We start from the raw sequence: 24,770 nt of genomic DNA on the forward strand, positions 1-24,770 counted from the left end.
AACCAGAGATGTCAAAGTTTAGGCTTAGGTGCCAAGCGTGTGCTTTATATCTGAGGTCAAAACTCAGCACGCAGGGTGAAGGTGCTGAGAATTCTCTGTTGGAAATCACTCTCACAAACAGTTCCCAGAGTTCTCTGAGAATGATCCTTAAACTAGTTTTATTGAATAAGCATACTGACCTACTTTACAAGGGTGTAGCAAGCATACCCAGAGTATGGTTGAAAGGGATACAGCTACATTCTCTAAAACTAACAAAGTCAAGAACTAGTCATTAGCTTGGTTCATTCCACTGGAGATTTTCACAAGTGAAAGGGTTGTGTGCGTGCAAGTTTCACGGATTTCCATTTCCCTCAGCAGATATCCAATCCCCTCCCCACCACACCATTCAGTGAATCCAAGCTGATGCCTGGAAGGAAGATCTTCTGGGAATCCCTGCTATGCCACCTTAAGAACTTAAGAAGAGCCCTGCTGGATCAGACCAGTGGTCCACCTAGTCCAGCATCCCATTTCATACAGTGGCCAACTAGTTATTATGAAGGGCCAACCACAGGGCATATAGACCAAGGCTTTCCCCCTGATGTTGACTCTCGGCACTAGTATTCCGAGATTTACTGACTCTGAATGTGAAGGCTCCCTTTAGTCAATGTGGCTCATAGCGACTAATAGACTTGTCCTTCCTGAATCTTGTCTAAACCTCTTTTAGAGTTGTCCATGCCTGTGATTTCCACCTCCCTCTGCAGACCTCCAATCACCACACTACTGGACAAGGAGGTGGAACTCTCAGAAGGAGGAGGAACTCTTGGAAAGGTTCAGGATATGTGCTCCTGTGAGCTCCCACTGAATCCGAAGCCTACATATTGTACCCATTCTGCATTCATTCTACTGGTGGTCTACTCAGTTCAATTCAAGGTAATAACCATCACATACAAGCTATTTCACGATCTTGAATCCTCATTATCTGGAAAACTGCTTTTCTTCCCTTGCTCGACCACAACAGCTTCATTCATGTGAGAAGGGCCAGGAGACATTGGGGCGGAGCCAGGATCAAGGGTGTGACAAGTATAATTGAACTCCAAGGGAGTTCTGGCCATCACATTTAAAGGGAGAGCACACCTTTTTAAAATGACTTCCTTCCATAGGAAATAATGAAGGATAAGGGCACCTTTTGGGGGGGGCTCATAGAATTGGACCCCCTGGTCCAATCGTTTTGACACTTGGGGGGTACTTTGGGGAGAGGCACACCCTAAAAATTAGGGCACACCCTAAAAATGGGCAATATCAAAAACTGTTGGTACGTGTGCATATTCTATTGCGGCCCCCATCGTGTGGAAGTGGCCTGTCTAGGAAAGTCAGGAAGGCTCACACACTTCTGTCTTTTTGCAAACCATGTAGAACAGAATTGTTCAGGAGGGCTTTTCTATAAAGGTAACGGACCTATATTACAACACAATGGTTCAGGAAAGTGCTTTTTACAAAGAATGAGACTGTGGACTACACCATTGTGTATAGTGCATATTATTCGTTTGCAGTATATATTATTCCGCTCCCACCTCATTGTCTTATACTTATGTAATATATTTTCCTGCATTGGTCAACGTATCGTATCTAATACCTTTACTTTGTTTCAAATTCCTGTGGCTCTAATTAAATTACATTACTATTAGATGCCGCAACCAATCGATCAGTTACATATACCGCATAATTATCCTTGAGTCTCACCGACAAAAGGCGGACTGTAAATAAAGCGAGCAAATAAATATGACCCCCTTGTCCTTCTGAAAGGTAATTTTGTAAAATTTATGTCTAATAAAAAAAAACAGAGACAATTATTCGGTTAGGCTAAGGGCTTATTATTAACACCAGTTATCAGCAAGGTGTCCCAGATGTTGCTAAAGCAGAGAACTGTCTTGAATATCCTGCTCAAGAGGAGCTCAGTACTTTGGTCCTCTGTCTGTCAGCTCCTGGCAGTGGCTTTTAATCCACATACCCTTTGGACTCCCCACCCGCCAAGGCTCAAGAAGCATGTGGGCACCAAGAAACATTTTGGCAGCAGCCATTGCACTCACTCATGGGCAGCACTCTGGGGACTGCTTTTCGCCACCACACCATACCAGCTCCCACTGGCAAGACGATGCGGAGCATTAATGCAGAAGGTATCAGAATATCCAGGATGTAGATTATCTGAAGGTAATACTATACCACACAGAGAGAGACCACAAAGAGCCTGAGGGAACAGAAGCATAAGGAATTCCATCTACCCTCCTTCTCACTCCCCTCCCCGACCTCAGCAGGCTCAAAGATATTAACACAGAGACAGGGAATCAAGAAAGCCCCATCAAAAATATTTTGTTCCAGGCCAACTGGTCAGTTCCCCTTTAATCAGCACTGGCTTTGCCCCTGGCTTGCAGATTAGTGGCTTTTGATTCAATCCACCCCGGTTTCTTGCAGAGTGCTCTGCCTGTATCTTGAGGCAAATCTATTGGAAGTGATGTTTTCATTAAAAGCCATATGGCAGCTCTTTCACTACGGTTCTGATTTCTGCAGGTGGTTGGACAGAAGGTAGGCCAATCTGGCCGGTTTCTCTTTTCCAAGGAACCAGCTGCCACAGACGTGACATGCATGGCTGCATCCACAACAGAGATGAGCTTAGTGGACGGAGGACTCACTGGGAACTCTTCAGAAATAACTCTCCCCTCACCCTGTAACAGTTCCAGGGCACCCTCCCTGATCCTGAAAAAAAACAAGCCTCAAGGTAAACAGAGGCTAGATGGCCGTCTGACAGCAATGAAGATCCTGTGAATTTAGGGGGAGGCGTTTGTGAGTTTCCTGCATTGTGCAGCGGGTTGGACTAGATGACCCTGGAGGTCCCTTCCAACTCTATGATTCTATGCTTTCTATGATTCTAAGTGGTTTACAAGTTGCAATGCATGATGAACTGGATCCTACCAGTTTTTCTACTTGGATCTTGCCAAATTCTCCTCACTGCAGCTGCTGCCTTACACAGCTTTTATCCACATGATTCCTACAGTCTCCTGCATAGTGTCTGAACGGTCAAACAGGGGCTTTCCTTCCTCCTTTCCTATGAAGAAAAGCTTAGAATCCAACCCAATCAATTTTTTTTTAAGCCTGATACAACTATGCACCACAATCCACAACCTGATCATCAAAGATCATGAAACGAGAGGACAGTCGGCCATCGCACAGCTATGAAACTCAGCAACAAACCTCTCTGGAATCGAATTGCCATATAATGCTGCAGCAGAATGCCATGGAAGAAGACGCCCTCTGTATTGCCTCTGGGAAGCCATTCTGCACCACAAACATATCGCAGCCTCGCTGCTCTTGACAAGATCATCACTCATCTCCTCTTTGCCGTGATGAATCTAATCTTCTCTCAGGCCTCTCATGCAACAACACCCAGATATGAAAAATGCACCACTTGGGCCTAATGTACTGGGATATGAATCGGGATGCAGATGTTTTTATTAACGAGTTCATCTATTTTCTCAACATTCCTACAGCACCGTGGCAAACGTTCTCTCACGCTGCTATCAATCTGTGTATCTCTCCCATTGACCTGTTACAACTGGGGTTGCCAATCCCCAGGTGGGGGCAGGGGATCCCCTGGTTTGGAGGCCCTCCCCCCGCTTCAGCGTCGTCAGAAAGCGGGGGGAGGGGAGGGAAATGTCTGCTGGGAACTCTGTTATTCCCTATGGAGATTTATTCCCATAGAAAATCATGGAGAATTGATCTGCGGGTATCTGGGGCTCTGGGGAAGCTGTTTTTTGGGGTAGAAGCACCAAATTTTCAGTATAGCATCTAGTGCCTCTCCCCAAAATACCCACCAAGTTTCAAATAGATTGGACCAGGGGGGCCCAATTCTATGAGCCCCAAAAGAAGGTGCCCCTATCCTTCATTATTTCCTATGGAAGGAAGGAATTGAAAAGGTGTGCTGTCCCTTTAAATGTGATGGCCAGAACTCCCTTTGGAGTTCAATGATGCTTGTCACAGCCTTGATCTTGGCTCCACCCCTAATGTCTCCTGGCTCCACCCCCAAAGTCCCCAGATATTTCTTGAATTGGACTTGGCAACCCTAGTTATAACTGGGGCGCAGAAGGGAAACACATTCATATAGCCAGGGGAAAGGTTCAGAACATGTTCAGGGACCAAAAGATGTTTCTAGGATAAATGAAGAAAGGATCCCTCCAGATTTCTTGGCCAGGCGGTTAGCATCAGCAGAGGTGCAATATAATAAAACACGTTAAGAGGAGCAAAACCAATAAAGAAGAAGAAGAATCATGACAGACAGGGCTATAAAAGAGTACCCAAGTAAATATTTGGTTAAGTGTTTCAACAATTTCTTTAGCTGCCCTGAACTACTAACGAAGAAGAAACATGGCTTATAAATGTGGACTTCCATTCAGGCCATTCATAGGTTAATGGGAGTCTCACAGGTACTCGAAAAAAGCAACAGTGGCTGCATGCTGATCTTTGGGAGTTTGGAGGCAGCCGCTGAGTCATGGACGAAGAAGCTATGCAGTTTGGAAGAGTAACTTACAGGGGACACCCAGCAGAAATACCTTTAAAGCAGCCTCTTTTAAAACATGAATCTGCCTCCCCCTGAGGCAGACACAGCGTCTGCGAAGGTCATTCTTGTCTGATTGAGAGCCAGCATGGCCTACTAATTAGAGTGTCAGACTAGGATCTGGGAGATCCAGGTTCAAATCTCCACTGCCATAGAAACTTGTTGGGTGACCTTGGGTCAGTCACACAAACCCAGCCTCACCTACCTCACAAGTGATATGCTGGCATCATGCGCTGCATCAACTAAAGCTTGCAGCCCTCTTACTAAGCCATGCACACAGAGTTGTCTTGCTACCATCTCTCTCTCTCTCACACACACACACACACAAACACACACTCCATCTTGCTACACGAACTGGTCTTTTAGGAACTGAGGAAAGTTCCCCAAGGAATGAGCACCTTCCTTGTGATGAATAAAGAGGAAGACAAGATCAAAGCAAAAGGTGGAATCCAGCAAAGTGGACTTCTGGTTAAAAATCCACAGCAGCACTTAGTTCTTAGAGCCAGTTTGGTGTAGTGGTTAAGTGTGCGGACTCTTATCTGGGAGAACCGGGTGTGATTCCCCACTCCTCCGCTTGCACCTGCTAGCATGGCCTTGGGTCAGCCATAGCTCTGGCAGAGGTTGTCCTTGAAAGGGCAGCTGCTGTGAGAGCCCTCTCCAGCCCCACCCACCTCACAGGGTGTCTGTTGTGGGGGAGGAAGGGAAAGGAGATTGTAGGCTGCTCTGAGCCTCTGTCCTTGAAAGGGCAGCCGCTGTGAGAGCCCTCTCCAGCCCCGCCCACCTCACAGGGTGTCTGTTGTGGGGGAGGAAGGGAAAGGAGATTGTGAGCCGATCTGAGACTCTTCAGAGTGGAGGGTGGGATAGAAATCCAATATCTTCTTCTTCTTCTTCTTCTTCTTCTTCTTCTCCTTCTCCTTCTCCTTCTCCTCCTCCTCCTCCTCCTTCTCCTCAGAACAGCAATTACTGAGTGGTTAGAGAGGCTTGCTTGCTGTGACAGGGTTGAGGATCTGGCAGCATGTCTCAGTGGCTTCATCATGAGGAGGAATTTTTTTTAATGCCACTTTTGCCTTGCCCTTAATTAATTCCTGAGAGTGCAAGGGAGCCCGGAATAGTTACAGGCATTCTGGCATACTCTGAGGGATACGCAGAGCCTGCCGGAGGGCAGGGGAGACGAGGCCACTCTCCAGGGCCTGTTGCAACACGTGGCCAGGCCATTTGCAGGTGGGTGGGGCAGGGGCTGGGCTGCTAAGAACAGTTTGTCTCCTTCAGGCTGCTGATGGCAGTGTGCTGTTTTTAAGACGATACAAACTGTCCTGGTGGGTCAAACCAATGGGTTCATCCAACAACCGGACGTGGAGCCAAAGCCTGACCTTGTGGCCCCACAGCAACCGGCATTCAGAGGTATATTGTGTCCAGACGAGGAGGTTACATTTAACTACTGTGGCACAGAGACATGAATTCACCCCGCCACCCCAGGGTGTGTGATCTCTGGAGCATCTCCCTGGAAGAACCTCATCTACGGCTGTTCCTCGGTCCCCTCCATTTGCAGCCCTGTCCCTTTCCAGACAGATAGGGTGGCCATTTCTGGGTGACTGAAAAAAGAGAACAAGAGCCCTCAAAAGAGATGTCAATGTTTGCACAAAATTTGCATCTGCTAATTTACATTCAAAGCTGCAAAACTGAACATCATTGCTATCATTTCAATAGAAATCCTGTAGCACAAGCTCCGTCTGCTGTGCCAGGGCTAACTGGAGATAGGGAATATGTCGATGTCCCCTCCCTCTTTCATTCACCTCAGAGAGCCTGAGTAGTTTGAGAAGCCCTTCTTCAAATGGCAAATAGCTTTGGGGTCCCCTGTAGACACTCAGGAATTGAGCCAGTCCCCAGCTGCTTCTCAGCTGATTTTACTGGGCAGAAGCCAAACCTGGACATTTCAGAGGGCAGGCCTCCATTATGACTGTCAATCCCCAGTTGGGGCTATGGGATCCCCTAGTTTGGAGCCCTTCCTCCTGCTTCAGAGCTATCAGAAAGTGAGGGGAAATGGCTATTCCTCTCTGCAGCAGGAATCGCTGCCCCTCAACAGGCAAGAAGCAGGAAGTAAATGCAACATGCCCACATAACCAGAAAGCTGATGTCAGGAGCAACACTCTGGATTTGGAGCAAACTCTATGGTGGAATTAGCTTCAAACCATAGAATTTTGCCTAAAAAACAGAGCATCTCCCCGTCCCACACATAATGTCTATTTCCTGCTTCTCCCTCCTCGCTTCTGCAAAGGTATGCCCCATCTCCTGCCCACTGAGCTGACCAACCGGGCCACCCTAACTTCTATAGAGTTTTGGATGCATGCTAGAGTGAAACCCTGTGCACTGTGGTCACTTCCAATTCACACCGGAAGTGACACTGCAATGCTGGGGGTTGCTAGATAGGTAGCTCCCTGCCCCCCCCCCAAGCTCTCCTGTCTGTTGCTATCCTTGGGCTGGCAATTCTGGGGTTGAAAGATTCAGTGCCACAATTTCTTACACAGCCCAGCTTTGAATAGCTACATAAGAAGCAGACCTCATGCAGGATCAGGTCAAAGATATATCTAGTCCCTGGTATGTCCAGGGAAGCCTGCAGGCTTCAGACTTTGCCCAGTGACTGACGGGCTTCACTTAGCACCATTTAAATTTTGGCACATTCGTTTTAGCATTCTACACGGGATGGTTAGAAAAGGCCTAAAAATCAGGGCTTGAAACGCCTTACACATCCACCTTTACTTCCAAATATAACCTTATAAAGAGTTCCGGAGAACTCTGAGCCTTGCACGTTGGTATTATTTTGATTGGTCTTAATGAAAGGTATGGCTTTATGTGGGGATTTTGCTTTGCACCAACGCCTCTCCCTGCTCATTACCATCCAGCTAACATTTGACCTGCAGATACTAGGGAGCAAGGTTATCTCCATGTTGTGAAAAGTTTCACTTGCTGATTTCTGGCCAGGTCCCCCCCCCCCATTCATTTGGCAAACACTATATAAATGCTCCTATATTCATCTGATAAATCTTGGAAGGCAAGTGTACCCCCCCCCCCACTGCTTCTGCACATGACCTTAGTTGCTGTCCTCTTGCTTTAATGGCCACACGCCAGACGGTATTCCCGAGCCTTTCAGCCACAGGGGACTTGCCACAAATGCCCTGTCTTTAGTTGCTAAGAAGCCACAGCACCTAGTAACCTCTCTTCAGCCTGCTGGGCCATTTGTGACGCTGATGCACTGCAGACACCAGAAACAACAGCTCTGACACGCTCCACGGACACATACAGAGGGCAAGATGAATTGGTCTCCCCGCCAACCCCACCCCCCTGTTCTGACAGATCTGTTATCTTCTTTGGCTGGTTTCACAGTTCACAGGACAGCCAGGAAGCAAAGATTGCTCTGCAATTAACTGAGGAAAGGAGAAACACTGGGGTGGGTGGGGTGCTTCTGGGAAGGCAAGGCTGAAGGGCTGCTTCTCAAAAACAAATAATTTTGATAAAAGTGGCTTCACTTCAAGGTAGGCTTCCCCACCCTCCCGCCCTGGCGGGGGACCCCAGGATTTCCACCCTCTTCCCCCACTCCCCAAAAAAATGGAAGTGGGGGGAGGGGGGAAACGGCGCCAGGGAGCATGGCGAGCCATCCCATCCCGGAGCGAGCGAGGCCGCCGCCGCCCCCCCCTCCCCTCCCACCGCAGCTGCTCCTCCGAGATGGGCCCAGGCTGAGCCCATCTCAGAGGAGCAGCCAAGAGGCGGCAGCAGCACAGGCAAAACCAGGGGAGGGCAGAGGCAGGCCCGGAACATGGCGAGCCGCAAATCCAAGCCCTTCTAGGACCCGGACTCGCGGCTCGCCACGCCCCCGGTCCGCCTCCACCCCCCCTCCGATTCCACCCCAGAGGCGGAGCGGGCGAGGCCGCCGCGCCGCTGCCGCCTCTTCTCCACTCGCCGTGGCTGTTCCTCCGAGATGGGCTCAGGCTGAGCCCATCTCGGAGGAGCAGCCACGGCGAGCGGAGAAGAGGCAGCAGTGGCGCAGCGGCATCGCCCGCTTCGAGACGGGGCGGCTGGCCACGCTCCCCGGCGCTGTTTCCCCCCCCTCCCCCTAGCTCCACCCCAGTGTCTCCTGGCTCCACCCCCAAAGTCTCCTGGCTCCACCCCCAAAGTCCCCAGATATTTCTGGGGTTGGACTTGGCAACCCCACTTCAAGGTCTTCCCTAAGAAACAATGGAGAGATACACAAGTGTCTTTTGGGGAACCCAAAGGTGCCATGCTCCTCTCAGTGAATTCTTCAGACATCCCTTCCACAGCATCTAGATAACCTCCTTTACCTAATGCTACTCTCTTCTCCCCACCCCTCCCGTTACTTATTTTTTCACAGGGTTGCCAATTTCAGGTTGGGGAATTCTTGGAGATTTGGGGATTGGAGCCTTAGGATGATAAGGTTTAGGGAGGGGAGAGACCTTTGCAGGCTCTAATGCAGGGGTGGCCAAACTTGCCTAACATAACAGCCACATAGAATAAACATCAGATGTTTGAGAGCTGCAAATCATGAACATCAGATGTTTGAGAGCTGCAAGAGATGAACATCGGATGTTTGAGAGCCACAAGACAGGAAGGGAGGGAAACAAATAGATAGGAGGTGGGAGGGAGAGCTGGCTTGGCTTGGAGAAGTGATTTAAAGAGAGAAATACCTTTTCCGAGTTGGCTGACATGGTGGTGAGGGCTTTGAGAGCCACGCAATACGTGTGAAAGAGTCACATGCGGCTCCAGGCTGCGGTTTGGCCACCCTTGGTCTAGACTTCTCTCTGCAATGCAGCTATTTTCTCCAGGGGGACATATACCTATAGTCTAGAGATCAGTGGTAAATCAGGGAGATCTCTAGGCCCTACCAGGAGGTTGGCAACCTCAGCCTCTTACCACTTCCCCTCCCAACTAGAATTCTTGTCACAGGGGAAGGCAGAACAGGGGAATGGAAGGCACTCAACTATTCGGACTGGAAGGGAACACGTATCAACTTTGAACATTCCTTGGGAACGATTCTCTGCAAATACAAAACCAACATAGAAGAATATAAGTTTCTCTCATCCGTCTTTTCTTGCTGTGCTAGTTGTTCTATTTTCCAGCATTTTTTAAAAAATGGTCCCCAACAAGATGCTTGCCTTTTTATTCCTTTTCAAGTCACCTTTACAATCTCTTCTTCCCATTCTTCCCTTTGGTACTTTTCACTTTCCTTCCTTCCCCTTTCTCTGCCCCTCAAGTCTCTCTGTTAAACATCTGTGCGTATGAAACATCTTATCCTGAGTCAGACCACTGATCTATCAAGGTCAGTTGGGCAGCAGCTCTACAGGATCTCAGGTGGAGAGTATTTTGCATCACCTACCGCAGGGGTCCTCAAACTTTTTAAATAGGGGGCCAGTTCACTGTCCCTCAGACTGTTGGGAGGGCCGCACTGCCGTTATTGTACAAGGCCGCGGGCCGTCAGTTCTCCGTCTTCTGCATCTCTCTCCCTTCCCCACACCACACACCCCGGCCTGGGAACTCACCTCACCTCGGTATCACCTCACACTCTGTCTCCGCCGCCTCAGCCCAGTGCCGGAAGTGTGCATTGCTAACGCGAGTTTAGGTCGAACGTCACTTCCGGTCTGATTTTGCCATAACTCGGCGGGCCGCATAAACGTCCTCAGCGGGCCGCATCTGGCCCGCGGGCCGTAGTTTGAGGATCCCTGACCTACCGTATAATCCTTTTAACTGGAGATGCTGGGGAGTGAACCTGAGACTTTCTGCATATAAAGTAGATTTTCTACTGCAGAGCCACAACTCTTCCCCTGCCTCCTACCACATCTCCAGCCAGCTTTGAGGTGTGCTAAAGGCAAAAGGAGAGTGGAGAGGTTGATGTGGCAATGACGGGACTGGCACAGGAAAGGAAAACCAGCTCCCTCCACAGCCTGTCAAGCCCTGCTCCTTTATGGTTTTTGAAGGTACCATTTTGCAGGCTAGTGAAGACAGCTACAACCCACAACAGAGCATACTCTACATGGTAAACATGGATTCTTGAATGTCAGGAAGGCTTTTTGCAAGGCCAAATTGTTCAGATGGACTTTCTTAAAAACAACTAGCCATGCAATTCTAAACTAAATCACTCTCTTTTGAATTCATTCAGGCTAATGGGCTTAGAGGGGTATAATTCTGTTTAGGATAGCTCACAACGGAACTTGTAGTACAGTGAAGTGCAGCGGTTAGACCGTCAGACTAGAACTTGGAGACTAGGACCTGGAAGGACCAGGTTTAAATATCTCACTGGGTGACCTTAGGCCAGTCAGGCTGACCTACCTCGGTGGGTTTTCGTGAGGATAAAACAGAACAGAGGAGAACAATGTGAACTGATTGGGGTCCTCATGGGAGAAAAAGGTGGAGTACAAATAAAGTAAATAAATTAATACAGAATAGCTCCAAAGATAATCAGAGATATTTAGTACCTGGATTGATGGTTGTCAGTCAATATCTGACTGACTGACTGGTGATTATGTAAAAGGACACACTTACATGTACATTTACATACTTAGACAACAAGTTAAATATTTTACCCTGAGGGAGAGGGTTAGAAGTTGAAGAATTTTTGTATGTGTGTGAAAACGAACTACAAAAAAATTCAAACATCCTCAACTAGGGTTGCCAAGTCCAATTCAAGAAATATCTGGGGACTTTGGGGGTGGAGCCAGGAGACTTTGGGGGTGGAGCCAGGAGACATTGGGGGGTGGAGCCAAGATCAAGGCTGTGACAAGCATCATTGAACTCCAAAGGGAGTTCTGGCCATCCCATTGAAAGGGACGGCACACCTTTTCAATTCCTTCCTTCCATAGGAAACAATGAAGGAGAGGGGCACCTTCCTTTGGGGCTCATAGAATTGGTCCCCCTGGTCCAATCTTTTTGAAACTTGGGGGGTATTTTGGGGAGAGTCACTAGATGCTATACTGAAAATTTGGTACCTCTACCCCAAAAGACAGCCCCCCCAGAGCCCCAGATACCCGCGGATCAATTCTCCATGATTTTCTATGGGAATAAATCTCCATAGGGAATAACAGAGTTCCCAGCAGACATTTCCCTCCCCTCCCCCCACTTTCTGACAACCCTGAAGCGGGGGGAGGGCCTTCAAACCGGGGGATCCCCTGCCCCCACCTGGGGATTGGCAACCCTATCCTCAACACTACATCTTCCCACAAAGTAACCTTTTAAAATAGGGCCTGCCCTGGCAAATAGGGATGGTCTTTCTATCATTAGTGTAGGCCGTGCTCAAATTTATGCAACTGCTGCACCAAATCACCTCTCTGTAACCCCAATTTATTTCCCTTAGGTTGCCAGCCTTCAGGTGGAGACGGGAGATCTCCTGGAATTTTCATTTATTTATTTATTTATTTTTGTTCATTTGTATTCCACCCTTTCCCGCAAGCCGGCTCAGAGTGGATCACAACAAGAGTTAAAACAATTAAAAACTACAAGCTAAAACCATAAAATACAATAAAACAAATAACACATATATCAAAGGCAGTGGTTCCGAATGGGCACATTCTATATATCAGGACAGCAGTAGGCCCAGAGATGAAATAATAAATTAAGATAAAATAATATAGCATCGTGGCAGGCAAAGGAGGCCAAGCAGATGGAAATAAGGATGTCCACGGCCTCAACTGAAGGCCCGGCGGAACAGCTCCGTCCTGCAGGCCCTACGAAATGGCATCAAATCAGGTAGGGCCCAAATCTCCAAAGGGAGCTGATTCCACCAGACTGGGGCCAGGGCCAAGGCGGCCCTGGTCGAGGCAAGTCAAACATCCTTTGGGCCAGGGATGTTCAAAAGATGCTGCGAAGCATGCAGGCACTTTTTAAAGGTTAAGAGTCTACATCCACATAAAACCAGTCCATGTTAGTCAGTGTCAAACGTTTTGTTGCCTTTTTCAACACTGATAATTTGTTTCTTAAAGTACCTGTGTGCAATCTGGACGAAAGAATTCATTACGGACTGTTTTCTCATGATTTTTGTTTATGAGCCAAAAGCAGACTCTTAAGCTTTAAAAAGTACCTGCGTGCACCTTAAAAGTGCCTGTGTGCACTTTGATTTATTTTTCTGCAGACTGCTTGAATTCCGTTTAGTGCAGACTGTTTGGGAAAAGATGTTATGTCTAAGTGCCTGTGTGCACTCTTGTGTTTCATATTGCAGACTGTTTAAAGGTAGAAGCTTTGGAATATTAAAATGCCTTTGTGCACATTTATATTGCTCATCTTAGATTATTTAGCAGTAGAGTCTACTCAGAAGTAGAGGTCAAAAGGGTTTTCCCTATTACGTATAAATATTTTGCTAGTATAGTTTCACCTTGACGTTTCTTCTATTATAGCCTCCAGGTGGGGCCTGGAGATCTCCCACTTTTACAACTGATCTCCAGCTGGCAGAGATCAGCTCCCTCGGAAGAAAGGGCTGCTTGGAAGGGTGAACTCTAGGTTTGCCAATCCCCAGGTGGGGGCAGGGGGTCCCCTGGTTTGGAGACCCTCCCCCCGCTTCAGGGTCATCAGAAAGCAGGGGGAGGAGAGGGAAATGTCTGCTGGGAACTCTGTTATTCCCTATGGAGATTTATTCCCATAGAAAATCCCATAGAATTGATCCGCTAGTATCTGGGACTCTGGGGGGGGCTGTTTTTTGGGGTAAAGGCACCAAATTTTCAGTATAGCATCTAGTGCCTCTCTCCAAAATACCCACATAGTTTCAAAAAGATTGGACGAGGGGGTCCAATTCTATGAGCCCCAAAAGAAGGTGCCCCTATCCATTATTTCCTATGGAAGGAAGGAATTGAAAAAGTGTGCCGTCCCTTTAAATGTGATGGCCAGAACTCCCTTTGGAGTTCAATTATGCTTGTCACAGCCTTGATCTTGGCTCCACCCCTAATGACTCCTGGCTCCACCCCCAAAGTCCCCAGATATTTCTTGAATTGGACTTGGCAACCCTAGTGAACCCTATGGCATTGTACCACGCGGAGGCCTCTACCTCCCCAAACCCTGCCCTCCCCTGGATCCACCCCCAAAGTCTCCAGGTATTTTCCAACACAGACCTGGTAACCCTAGCAAGTATAATTTAGTTCAATTTTACTGCTTAGGACCAATGGCCATTACAAGAGGTTAGGGTTGTCAAGTCCAATTCAAGAAATATCTGGAAACTTTGGGGGTGGAGCCAGGAGACTTTGGGGGTGGAGCCAGGAGACATTAGGGGCGGAGCCAGGAGCAAGGGTGTGGCAAGCATCATTGAACTCCAAGGGAGTTCTGGCCATCACAATTAAAGGGACAGCACACCTTTTCAATTCCTTCCTTCCATAGGGAATAATGAAGGATAGGGGCACCTTCTTTTGGGGCTCATAGAATTGGACCCCCTGGTCCAATCTTTTTGAAACTTGGGGGGCATTTTGGGGAGAGGCACTAGATGCTATACTGAAAAGTTTGTGCCTCTACCCCAAAAAATAAGCCCTCCCCAGAGCCCCAGATACTCGTGGATCAATTCTCCATGATTTTCTATGGGAATAAATCTCCATAGGGAATAATAGAGTTCCCAGCAGACATCTCCCTCCCCTCCCCCCGCTTTCTGACGATGCTGAAGCGGGGGGAAGGCCTCCAAACCGGGGGATCCCCTGCCCCCACCTGGGGATTGGCAACCCTACAAGAGGTTAACACTAAATAAAATGTATACAATAAAATGCAGTACAGTGAAACTGAGTTAAAATACTGTAAAAATTGGCATTTTAAATTTATATATATATATATATCTCAAGGCTTGTTTTATATCTCAAGGCTTGTTTTCAGCTGTTATTAAAGATATAAAGAACACACGTTAAAAATTTTAAAGAAACCCCAAATGTTGTCAATGGAGTTGGTGAACACAGATGAATTTGAACTTTTGTTTAGATTTAAGACATTACCCAAATTCCCACTAAATTCAAAGCATTGGGACCTAGGACACCAGTGTGTGTTTGTTACTTGACCAAGCACTGGGTTACATGTGAATGCACCATTGCAGAGCAAGCATCACAGAACTCTCAGATCCATGCAATATTAAGGGGAGGGACGGTGGCTCAGTGGTAGAGCATCTGCTTGGGAAGCAGAAGGTCCCAGGTTCAATCCCTGGCATCTCCAAAAAAGGGTCCAGGCAAATAGGTGTGAAAAAACCTCAGCTTGAGACCCTGGAGAGCCCTGCCAGTCTGAGAAGACAATACTGACTTTGATGGACCAGGGGTCTGATTCAGTAGAAGGCAGCTTCATATGCAGTGTCCACCAGATCAGAACATTTTCTCCTGCACTAAGTTCACACCCTTGACTAACGGCTGTCAGGCCCGGAGCCTTCAAAATCACATCCATGTGTGAACTGGCCCTTTAAAAGAGTTGACTTTATTTCAAGGTTAAGATTAATAAGATATTTACTACTTAAAATAAACAACCTCCACCAAAGCCTGATTCACTGGGGCTAGAATGCTGGTGAAAAATAACCTACAGCTGAGGATAGAAAAAATGGGGAACAGATTTGACTAGATCTGATCTTTTTAAATGCCAAGCTTTCAGGAAATCCCCTTGAATTTCCAGACATTATAATTTCTCATCAGACAAACGGAGCAGTGATTTATAGGGTGGGAAAGACCGGGATGATCACAGAAATTATTCCTTATCTGTTACGTGACATCAAATGAAGGATCAAATTCTGTATATCAGTACAAGCTTGCTGGTTTCAACGAACTTCGAAAAGTCATCAAAAACAAAGCAGATCATCCCCATGTTTGGTCACTCCAAACTTCTAGCTTTCCCAATTCAGTATATGCCTTGTGGGGAAATTTCATTCTGCACAATGGCATTTTATGCTTTATCCCCGGAGTCTGAAAACTATGACTCTAGAGCCAAATGTGACTCTTTAAAAAATAATGAAATGTTTAAGGGAAGGTCTGTTGAAGGGGTAAGTGAGATGCCAGAATAATCAAATATGTGAATAGAACAGCAAGCAAAGGTTATGGGAATGAAGGTACGTTGAGATACGTTGCAAGAAAGGAATCCAAGTGCAAACCATGCACAGATTTACACCAGTGCAGTAAAACAATCACATGGGGCTCCTGAGTATATCACTTACTGAGAGACCTTGTGTGGACCATTCCCTAATAAAGGACTGGCAACCATCAGAATTTGGATTGTAAAAACATTATGGATTATTAATCAGCATGTTAATTATCAGTAATCTTAAAATATATATGTTTAGGTATAAAAATGGGTTTTCTTATACTGAATCTTTGTTGATCTCTTGCTTTAAATTTGGATGTCATCTGGCTCTTTAACTGTGAAAGGCTGCTGACCCCTGCTTTAGCCAGGATAGGATGGACTGCATACCTAAAGAACAAAGTCCGAAATTCGTTTTAATAGATGTATTTCTCAAAGACTTCAGATGTTTGTCCTGGGCTTCTAGAAACATGAAGTTGTCAATGGGCTCAGAGCAGCTTACAAAAAATACAGCTCCCATGAATACAGTTGTCTTTAAAACCAAACACGTCTTTAATAACACAGTGATATACTCAGGAGCACCATGTGATTGTTTTACTGCACTGGTGTAAATCTGTGCATGGGCTCAGAGCAGCTTACAAAAAATACAGCTCCCATGAATACAGTTGTTCTTAAAACCAAACACGTCTTTAATAACACAGTTTAAAATCCATAATATCACATCACCGACATTTTTAAGTGAGGTTCTCTGGTTTGCATTACTGATTTCATAAAATCAGAGCTTTTCTTGTAGAGAAAGCCCAGCTGGAACTCATTTGCATATTAGGCCACACCCCCTGATGCCACCATTGTCTCACACAGGGCTTTTCTGTAGAAAACGCCCGGAAGAAACTCATCTGCGTATTAGGCCACACCCCCTGACACCAACCCTTCGGAACTATGTCCCTGCTAAAAATAAAGTCCTGCATAAAATTCATTTATGTTGGAGATACAGGTACAGTTTTTATGTTCAATGTACATGGGTATTTTAGAACGAATCCTACCACTCTGCACAACCAAGTCTGAAGCAACTGCTCCTAAGAACATAAGAGAAGCCATGTTGGATCAGGCCAATGCCCCATCCAGTCCAACACTCTCTGTCACATAAGAACATAAGAGCAGCCATGTTGGATCAGGCCAGTGGCCCCTCCAGTCCAACACTCTGTGTCACATGAGAACATAAGAGAAGCCATGTTGGATCAGGCCAATGGCCCCTCCAGTCCAACTCTCTGTGTCACATAAGAACATAAGAGAAGCCATGTTGGATCAGGCCAGTGGCCCCTCCAGTCCAACTCTCTGTGTCACATAAGAACATAAGAGAAGCCCTGTTGGATCAGGCCAATGGCCCCTCCAGTCCAACACTCTGTGTCACATAAGAACATAAGAGAAGCCCTGTTGGATCAGGCCAGTGGCCCCTCTAGTCCAACACTCTGTGTCACATAAGAACATAAGAGAAGCCATGTTAGAGCAGGCCAGTGGCCCATCCAGTCCAACACTCTGTGTCACATAAGAACATAGGAGAAGCCATGTTGGATCAGGCCAATGGCCCATCCAGTCCAACACTCTGTGTCACATAAGAGAAGCCCTGTTGGATCAGGCCAATGGCCCACCCAGTCCAACACTCTGTGTCACATAAGAACATAAGAGAAGCCATGTTGGATCAGACCAATGGCCCATCCAGTCCAACTCTCTGTGTCACATAAGAACATAAGAGAAGCCATGTTGGATCAGGCCAATGGCCCATACAGTCCAACACTCTGTGTCACATAAGAACATAAGAGCAGCCGTGTTGGATCAGGCCAGTGGCCCCTCCAGTCCAACTCTCTGTGTCACATAAGAACATAAGAGAAGCCATGTTGGATCAGGCCAATGGCCCCTCCAGTCCAACTCTCTGTGTCACATAAGAACATAAGAGAAGCCATGTTGGATCAGGCCAGTGGCCCCTCCAGTCCAACTCTCTGTGTCACATAAGAACATAAGAGAAGCCCTGTTGGATCAGGCCAATGGCCCCTCCAGTCCAACACTCTGTGTCACATAAGAACATAAGAGAAGCCCTGTTGGATCAGACCAGTGGCCCCTCCAGTCCAACACTCTGTGTCACATAAGAATATAAGAGAAGCCATGTTAGATCAGGCCAGTGGCCCATCCAGTCCAACACTCTGTGTCACATAAGAACATAAGAGAAGCCCTGTTGGATCAGGCCAATGGCCCATCCAGTCCAACACTCTGTGTCACATAAGAACATAAGAGAAGCCATGTTAGATCAGGCCAATGGCCCATCCAGTCCAACACTCTGTGTCACATAAGAACATAAGAGAAGCCATGTTGGATCAGGCCAATGGCCCATCCAGTCCAACGCTCTGTGTCACATAAGAACATAAGAGAAGCCATGTTGGATCAGGCCAATGGCCCATCCAGTCCAACACTCTGTGTCACTCAGTGGCAAAAAAATTTATACATACACACACACTCCTCCAGTTGGGGGAGTCTCCTTAGGCTTCAAGAAGGCTTCACACTAGGCTACGTTGAGTCGATGGGAATGCTTGGAAGTAATATATGCCTGTGGCTTAACTGATGCACAAAGCATTAGAAAATGTGCACATCTTACACAGGAAAAAATGAAAGAAAAGGAAAAGGTGTAAAGGTAAAAGAATAACAGGTTGATTTGTGGAAGGAAGAAGGTGCGCTCTCTGGGACAAGATGATGAGAGCTCACGCCTTTCACGCCCTTACTGGAACAAGCAAAATACACAACCAATTGGAGTGTTTGTAGTGCTATGAGGTGCTAGTGCGCAAATTTCAAAACTGCCTCCTCCAACTCAGTAGCCCTTACAAGCCTACAAGTACAGGAACCGGCTGCGGCTACTTATCAGTGAGGAAGAAGCACTCTGTGCATGTTTGGAGGCCCCTCTCTTATTGACCCATTCCACATAGCTAAACTCTACCAATAAGTGGTTCAAATTAAGCCCTGGACATCTGGGAGAAGCAAAAATGATATTCAGACAGGGTTATGCAGATTCTTCAGTCAGATCAATACATGAGAGTCATACTGCGTCTAAATTACAAGACTTTCAAGATATCCCAACCTCTAAGCTTCTGGGATTTACATCTTTTATTTGCTGATTCCTACATTTTGCTCATTGACAAGCACCTCCCCACCTAAACTTTTGATATACAAAGGACTCATAGAAAATGGGCCAGCCCGGGATATTTTGGTACCCAAGATGGAAAATCAAAATGACACTCCACACACACTAATTGACATGGGACGCAATCAACAGCAAGTATGCCGCTAGCCTTACTGAAGGATGTACTCTTGAGCACCTCATGCCGAGATGGCTTAGGCACCAGAATTTCCCAGTTGATATACCCCTTAGGTCACATCTACCCATCTCCCTCCCTGACACCCCCAAATCTATCTCTGGAGGTGGCTTGTCTCACCTCGCTCCACGGCAGGGCCAAGTTAAACAGGAAGAGCATCTCACTTACTTCTCGTAGTCTGTGTTATCCTTGTCGCACCTTTGGTCCTTGTGCTTCTCCCAGTCTTTTCCGTGCTTGCACGTGGTCAGCGAAATGATGTCCTTGCCATTGTGGATATGGTGCAGTGCATTCCTTGTGTCGGAGCCAATGCCAGTCAGGTACCTTTTCCCTTTGAAAACCAAAAGATACTTTTTCTTTGGCGGGAGAGAGGTTTTATGCAGCCAGCCTCTCTCCCCTCCTTTCTGGGGATGGTCCTTTGAAAACAAAGGGATGGAAATGTCAAAGCCTGGGCGGAAGTGCTCAGCATAAAAGCTTGCCTTGGCAAGGATAGCCTGGCCAATGTCAAAGCCGAGATCTTCAGTATAGTTAGGCCAGGTGCCAGAATAAAGATTAAAGATCAGGTGGTTCCGGCCATCGTTCCACAAAGGGAAGCCTTGGATTTTTTCATTGATGTTGTGCACATATTGGATCGAGAGATGGTCCCGATCGAGGGTGTCCGTGTTCAGGACAAAGAGGCAGGCTTCTTTGGGATTGGGCGTGTAATACCGCGACTCTTCGAGAGAGGTGATGATTTTGAGGTAACTTTTCGACACAGGGTCCCCACTTTCCGAAGGGTAGACAAAGACTTTGAACCCATGCTCCCTGCACTTGGAAAAGTCGAAGCAGGTCTCCATGCGGCACCGACTGTACTTGTAGATGTTTCGTCTCAGCTCTCGCCGATCTTTGGGGGATTCGTCATAGCGGTCCCCATTTTCTCCTTGGAGCTCTTCAGGATCCGCAAAGCTCTTCAAGAGAAACCCATCAGCCCAGCGGGGCCAGCTCCCGGGGGCTCCAGATTTCTTGATGAAGGCAAAGCGTCTCAGCTGGTCTCCTCCAAAGAAAAAAAGCAGAAGCCACGTGGCGAAGAAAGTCATGAAAATGTATTTTTTCCTGGCCGGCATAGGGTCATACAGAACCCCAACTCCTTAGCTGAAAAAGGATGCCAGCATGGTCCAGTACCTAGATCCAGAAACTGAGCTTACTCAAGCAGACTTTGAATTCAGAATTAAACCTGCTGGAGATAAGCAGAAGCCAGGCCTCCTAAGTGGAGAAGCGTGTCCATCTGTCTGCAGAAGTCATTTCTTACAGGGTCCAGGAAGATGCCTGTAACCTTTCCAGTTCCTCCCCCATCGTGCAATACACACAAGCAAACCTCAGCATTGATGGTCCCTCCTGTTTCTTAAGTTCTGCTCTTTGGAAGAGTTTTAACGGCAAGGTTTCTCACAGAATATCACTCCACCCCCCACCCCCTTAGTTTGTGGTTTCGGTTACCTTGATGTCGCTCACTGCTGGCAAAGGGCACAGCAATGCAATGTCCGTGCCCACATCCACAGTGAGCTGGGATTAATTTTCCCTCCTGCAACTTCCTGACGTGTGTGTGTTATTTTTTTAATCCCCAAAGAGGCTGTCCTATTTATCCTCCCCTTTTAGATTAAACTGCGTTCTGTAGCATTTTATCAACTCCTTAAACCAGGCTGGTGGATGACTGCGCGCCTGTTTTAATTCCGATTTCTTCCAGGCCAGATCACACAACTCTGTAGGGCGTTTACACTTTCCTACCCTCAGCAAAGGAAACTCTTTCTGAATCGTTGCCCCGGGGGCTACTGGCCTCTTCCCCAGGGCTGCCAGTTTCCAACCACAAAGGCCACAGGGGAACCTCAGACAGACATGAACCTATGAAGCTGCCTTATACTGAATCAGACCCCAGGTCCATCAAAGTCAGTATTGTCTACTCAGACTGGCAGTGGCTCTCCAGGGTCTCAAGCTGAGGTTTTTCACACCTATTTGCCTGGACCCTTTTTAGTTGGAGATGCCGGGGATTGAATCTGGGGCCTTCTGCTTCCCAAGCAGATGCTCTACCACTGAGCCACCGTCCCTCCCCAAACATATGAACATATGAACCTGCCTTATACTGAATCAGACCCTTGGTCCATCAAAGTCAGTATTGTCTTCTCAGACTGGCAGCGGCTCTCCAGGGTCTCAAGCTGAGGATTTTCACACCTCTTTGCCTGGACCCTTTTTTGGAGATGCCAGGGATTGAACCTGGGACCTTCTGCTTACCAAGCAGATGCTCTACCACTGAGCCACAGCCCCTCCCTGTGTCTCTCCAGGGTCTCAAGCTGAGGTTTTCCACGCCTACTTGCCTGGACCCTTTTTAGTTGGAGATGCCGGGGATTGAACCTGGGGCCTTCTGCTTCCCAAGCAGATGCTCTACCACTGAGCCACCGTCTCTCCCCGACAGACTCACACAAGAAGACCCACCAGCCACTCCCTCTATTCGCTTGGGCTTCTCGGGTGCCTTGCCAATGAAAAGACAGGAGGAGGCTTTCCACCCTTCTCAGCTTCCTCTGGGGAAACTCAACTGAGTTCAGCTGGATTCACCGCCTCCCTTCTCCCCGCCCCCCCTCCTTGATCTCCTGCAGGGCGGTTTCTTTTCCTTTCCCCTCCCAAAAGCTCAGCTTGAAGTTATTTCTGACGAAGCCCGAGCCACCTGCCGCTCCTTTCTCCACCTGAGCCGGGATGTCAGCAAAACGGGATCTTCTTGCCCTGGGTAAGCCGGTTTTTCCACTCCCGGGCGCAGGGAGCCCATCGGCACCAAAGCGGAAGCCCCAACCTAGCCTGCGGGGCGAGCCTGCACAGCCAGCTCCGCGCACCTCTTTCCCGCGGGGTTGCCCGGCCGGCTGCTTAGCCCATGATTCATGCCGCCTTCTTCGCCATTGGCCGGCTTGTCAATGAGCCCCTGCAGCGCAACCGGCTTCCCGCTCCTCCAGCCTGCTAGATCTGCGCCCCGCTCCGGTTTATGCGCCGCTTCTCCTCGCCGCCCGCTCCCATCCCTCCTTCTCTGCCGCCCGGGCAGCATCTGCGGCTTCCACCCGGCGTTGCAAACCCACCGCCACAACATTCCAGCCCGGCCTCGCCCCCCTCGCTGCCGATTGGCTCGCGGCCTCCTCAAAAGGCGCGGCTGCGCTTTAACCCTTTCCCGGCCGAAGGGCGAGAGGAAACCCGGGGCGAAGGAGAGGGCCTTCCCGGAGAAGTTTTGGACTGGCTACGGCCGAGGAATTCGGTGCTTTGCCGGTCCACGTGGGCAGTCTCCTTGGGGAGGGACGGTGGCTCAGTGGTAGAGCATCTGCTTGGGAAGCAGAAGGTCCCAGGTTCAATCCCCGGCATCTCCAAAAAAGGGTCCAGGCAAATAGGTGTGAAAAACCTCAGCTTGAGACCCTGGAGAGCTGCTGCCAGTCTGAGAAGACAATACTGACTTGGATGGACCAAGGGTCTGATTCAGTATAAGGCAGCTTCATATGTAGGAGGGATGGTGGCTCGGTGGTAGAGCATCTGCTTGGGAAGCAGAAGGTCCCAGGTTCAATCCCCGGCATCTCCAACTAAAAAGGGTCCAGGCAAATAGGCGTGAAAAACCTCAGCTTGAGACCCTGGAGAGCCGCTGCCAGTCTGAGAAGACAAGACTGACTTTGATGGACCGAGCGTCTGATTCAGTATAAGGCAGCTTCATATGTTCATATGTTCAGTCCCGGATGGAATTTCCCGCAAGAAGATGGTGTCAGGTTGCCGGATATAGGAAGGAAGCAGGGCTGTGCGCCCCCTTAAAGGGATTGTATGGACGTGCATAATACGTTCATTTACCAACGTGGCTGAAAGAGGCACTGGGTTTTGGAGTCCGGAGGAATTCTTAAGCCTAGCGCCCTACACCTATTCTACTGTTGTATCGTTACAGAAGATTATGAACGTATGAAGCTGCCTTCTACTGAATCAGACCCTCTTTGGTCCATCAAAGGCAGGCTTGTCTACTCAGACTGGCAGCGGCTCTCCAGGGTCTCAAGCTGAGGTTTTTCACGCCTATTTGCCTGGACCCTTTTTAGTTGGAGATGCTGAGGATTGAACCTGGGACCTTCTGCTTCCCAAGCAGATGCTCTACCACTGAGCCACCGTCCCTCCCCTTTCCACTTCCACCTCCCTCCCCCAACTTCCTTCCTTCCTTCCTTCCTTCCTTCCTTCCTTCCTTCCTTCCTTCCTTCCTTCCTTCCTTCCTTCCTTCCTTCCTTCCTTCCTTCCTTCCTTCCTTCCTCTGACATTCCTGTCTTACAGCTCTCAAACATCTGACATTTATTCTATGTGGCTCTTATGTTAAGCAAGTTTGGCCACCCCTGCTATAGTCTGAGTTTCTCACCTGAGGGATCTACAACAAACCTTTTTGGAACTAAAGTGCCCACTTGGTGAATAACAGAACACCATTTGTGGTAACATACCGCTCCCAACTTAAAACGGTCCAACACATCATCAGCAATTTACTACTGGGATAATGAGAGCTCCCTTTCACAGGTACTGGGGGGGGGGCAAGCCTTTTCTTGCACACAGACAGCCCCCCACCCTCAAACATCTTCTCTCCCACATCTAATTGGAGCACGGACACTGGCACCAAGAGCTTGCAATAAACCCAAATGCCAATTTAGCTGCCACATACACCTAGACAACAAATCACTGGTCCTAACAGCATCTACACCATATCAGGCTTATCTTCATATATATCACATGCTTATCTTCTAACACTGTATATGTCACTAAATGCCAATAGTACCCTTCAGTTCTCTATACAGGGCAAACAGGTCAAGCTCTATGCCAAAGGATAAATGGACACAAATCTGACATCAAGAATCACAAGACTGAGAAACCTGTAGGAAAACATTTCAGCCTCCCAGGACACTCAACAGGGGACCTCAAACTACCGTTTTATTGCAAAGGAACTTCAGAAACAGACTGGAATGGGAGATTGCTGAATTACAATTTATTACAACACCCAGAACAATGAAATCCTCAGGACTTAACAGAGATATTGGGAGTTTTTTTTCTCGCTACATATGCTAACCTCATTCAGCCTTGACATCTGTATACTTATCAATCCTCCAGAAGGGCCATACATCCTATTTATTTTATTTTTTTTATTTGGAACAATATATTACAATAGTAGATTGTAACGTAATGAATAATAGAATGTAAAGTAATTTAGAATGGTAGATCAGATCGGATTTCTCTGGCCTGGGAACAGAGGAGATAAATCTACGCAACCAATCAGAAAGAGGAGGAGGTGATTAGATTTATATCCCACCTTTCACTACCCGAAGGAATCTCAGAGCGGCTTGCAATCAGAGCCGGATTAACATTTAGGCCAAGTAGGCCCTGGCCTATGGGCCCCCACACCTTTAGGGACCTCAGGCCAGCTCCCCCTCCCCCCCCCAGTTTTCCCTCTGCTCTGCTTGCAACTCTCCCAGCCTGCACACAGAGCCAGCAACTGAGCTGCTCTTTGCCCAACTTGGCTGGTGTGGCTGCTGCTGGTGTTGTTACCAAGTTTGCCTCTCTCTGCCTCCCCCCTGCAGCTCAGTAAAATGGGCTTTTAAGAAGGGGCCTGCAGGCTGCAGTGGGGGCCATAGGCAGTGGGGCGGATGCTCAGACTCTGAGATAATTTGCAAGGGGGCCCCCAAGATTTCAACCGCCTGGGGGCCTCCACAGGGTTTGATCCGGCACTGCTTGCAATCCCCTTCCCCTCCCCACAACAGACACCCTGTGAGGTAGGTGGGGCTGAGAGAGCTCTCCAAGAATTG

At 48.0% G+C, this 24,770-nt stretch overlaps 1 protein-coding gene and 1 non-coding gene across 2 annotated transcripts in view; both read right to left on the reverse strand.

Moving 5' to 3' along the window:
• Positions 1-20,315, reverse strand: part of EXTL1 (exostosin like glycosyltransferase 1) — an 87,753-nt gene extending 67,438 nt beyond the window's left edge. Inside the window, exon 1 of the mRNA XM_060258104.1 lies at positions 19,129-20,315. Coding sequence (XP_060114087.1) covers positions 19,129-20,060 — 932 coding nt within the window. The 5' untranslated portion in view covers positions 20,061-20,315. The remainder of the gene's footprint in view (positions 1-19,128) is intronic.
• Positions 20,316-21,180: 865 nt separating this feature from the next.
• Positions 21,181-21,252, reverse strand: TRNAT-GGU (transfer RNA threonine (anticodon GGU)). The gene has a single exon. It is a non-coding gene; the product is annotated as a tRNA-Thr (tRNA).
• Between the last annotated feature and the right edge of the window lie 3,518 nt (positions 21,253-24,770).

The sequence above is a fragment of the Heteronotia binoei genome, chromosome 17, assembly GCF_032191835.1.
Source record: "Heteronotia binoei isolate CCM8104 ecotype False Entrance Well chromosome 17, APGP_CSIRO_Hbin_v1, whole genome shotgun sequence".
In the NCBI taxonomy this organism is placed as follows: Eukaryota; Metazoa; Chordata; class Lepidosauria; order Squamata; family Gekkonidae; genus Heteronotia; species Heteronotia binoei.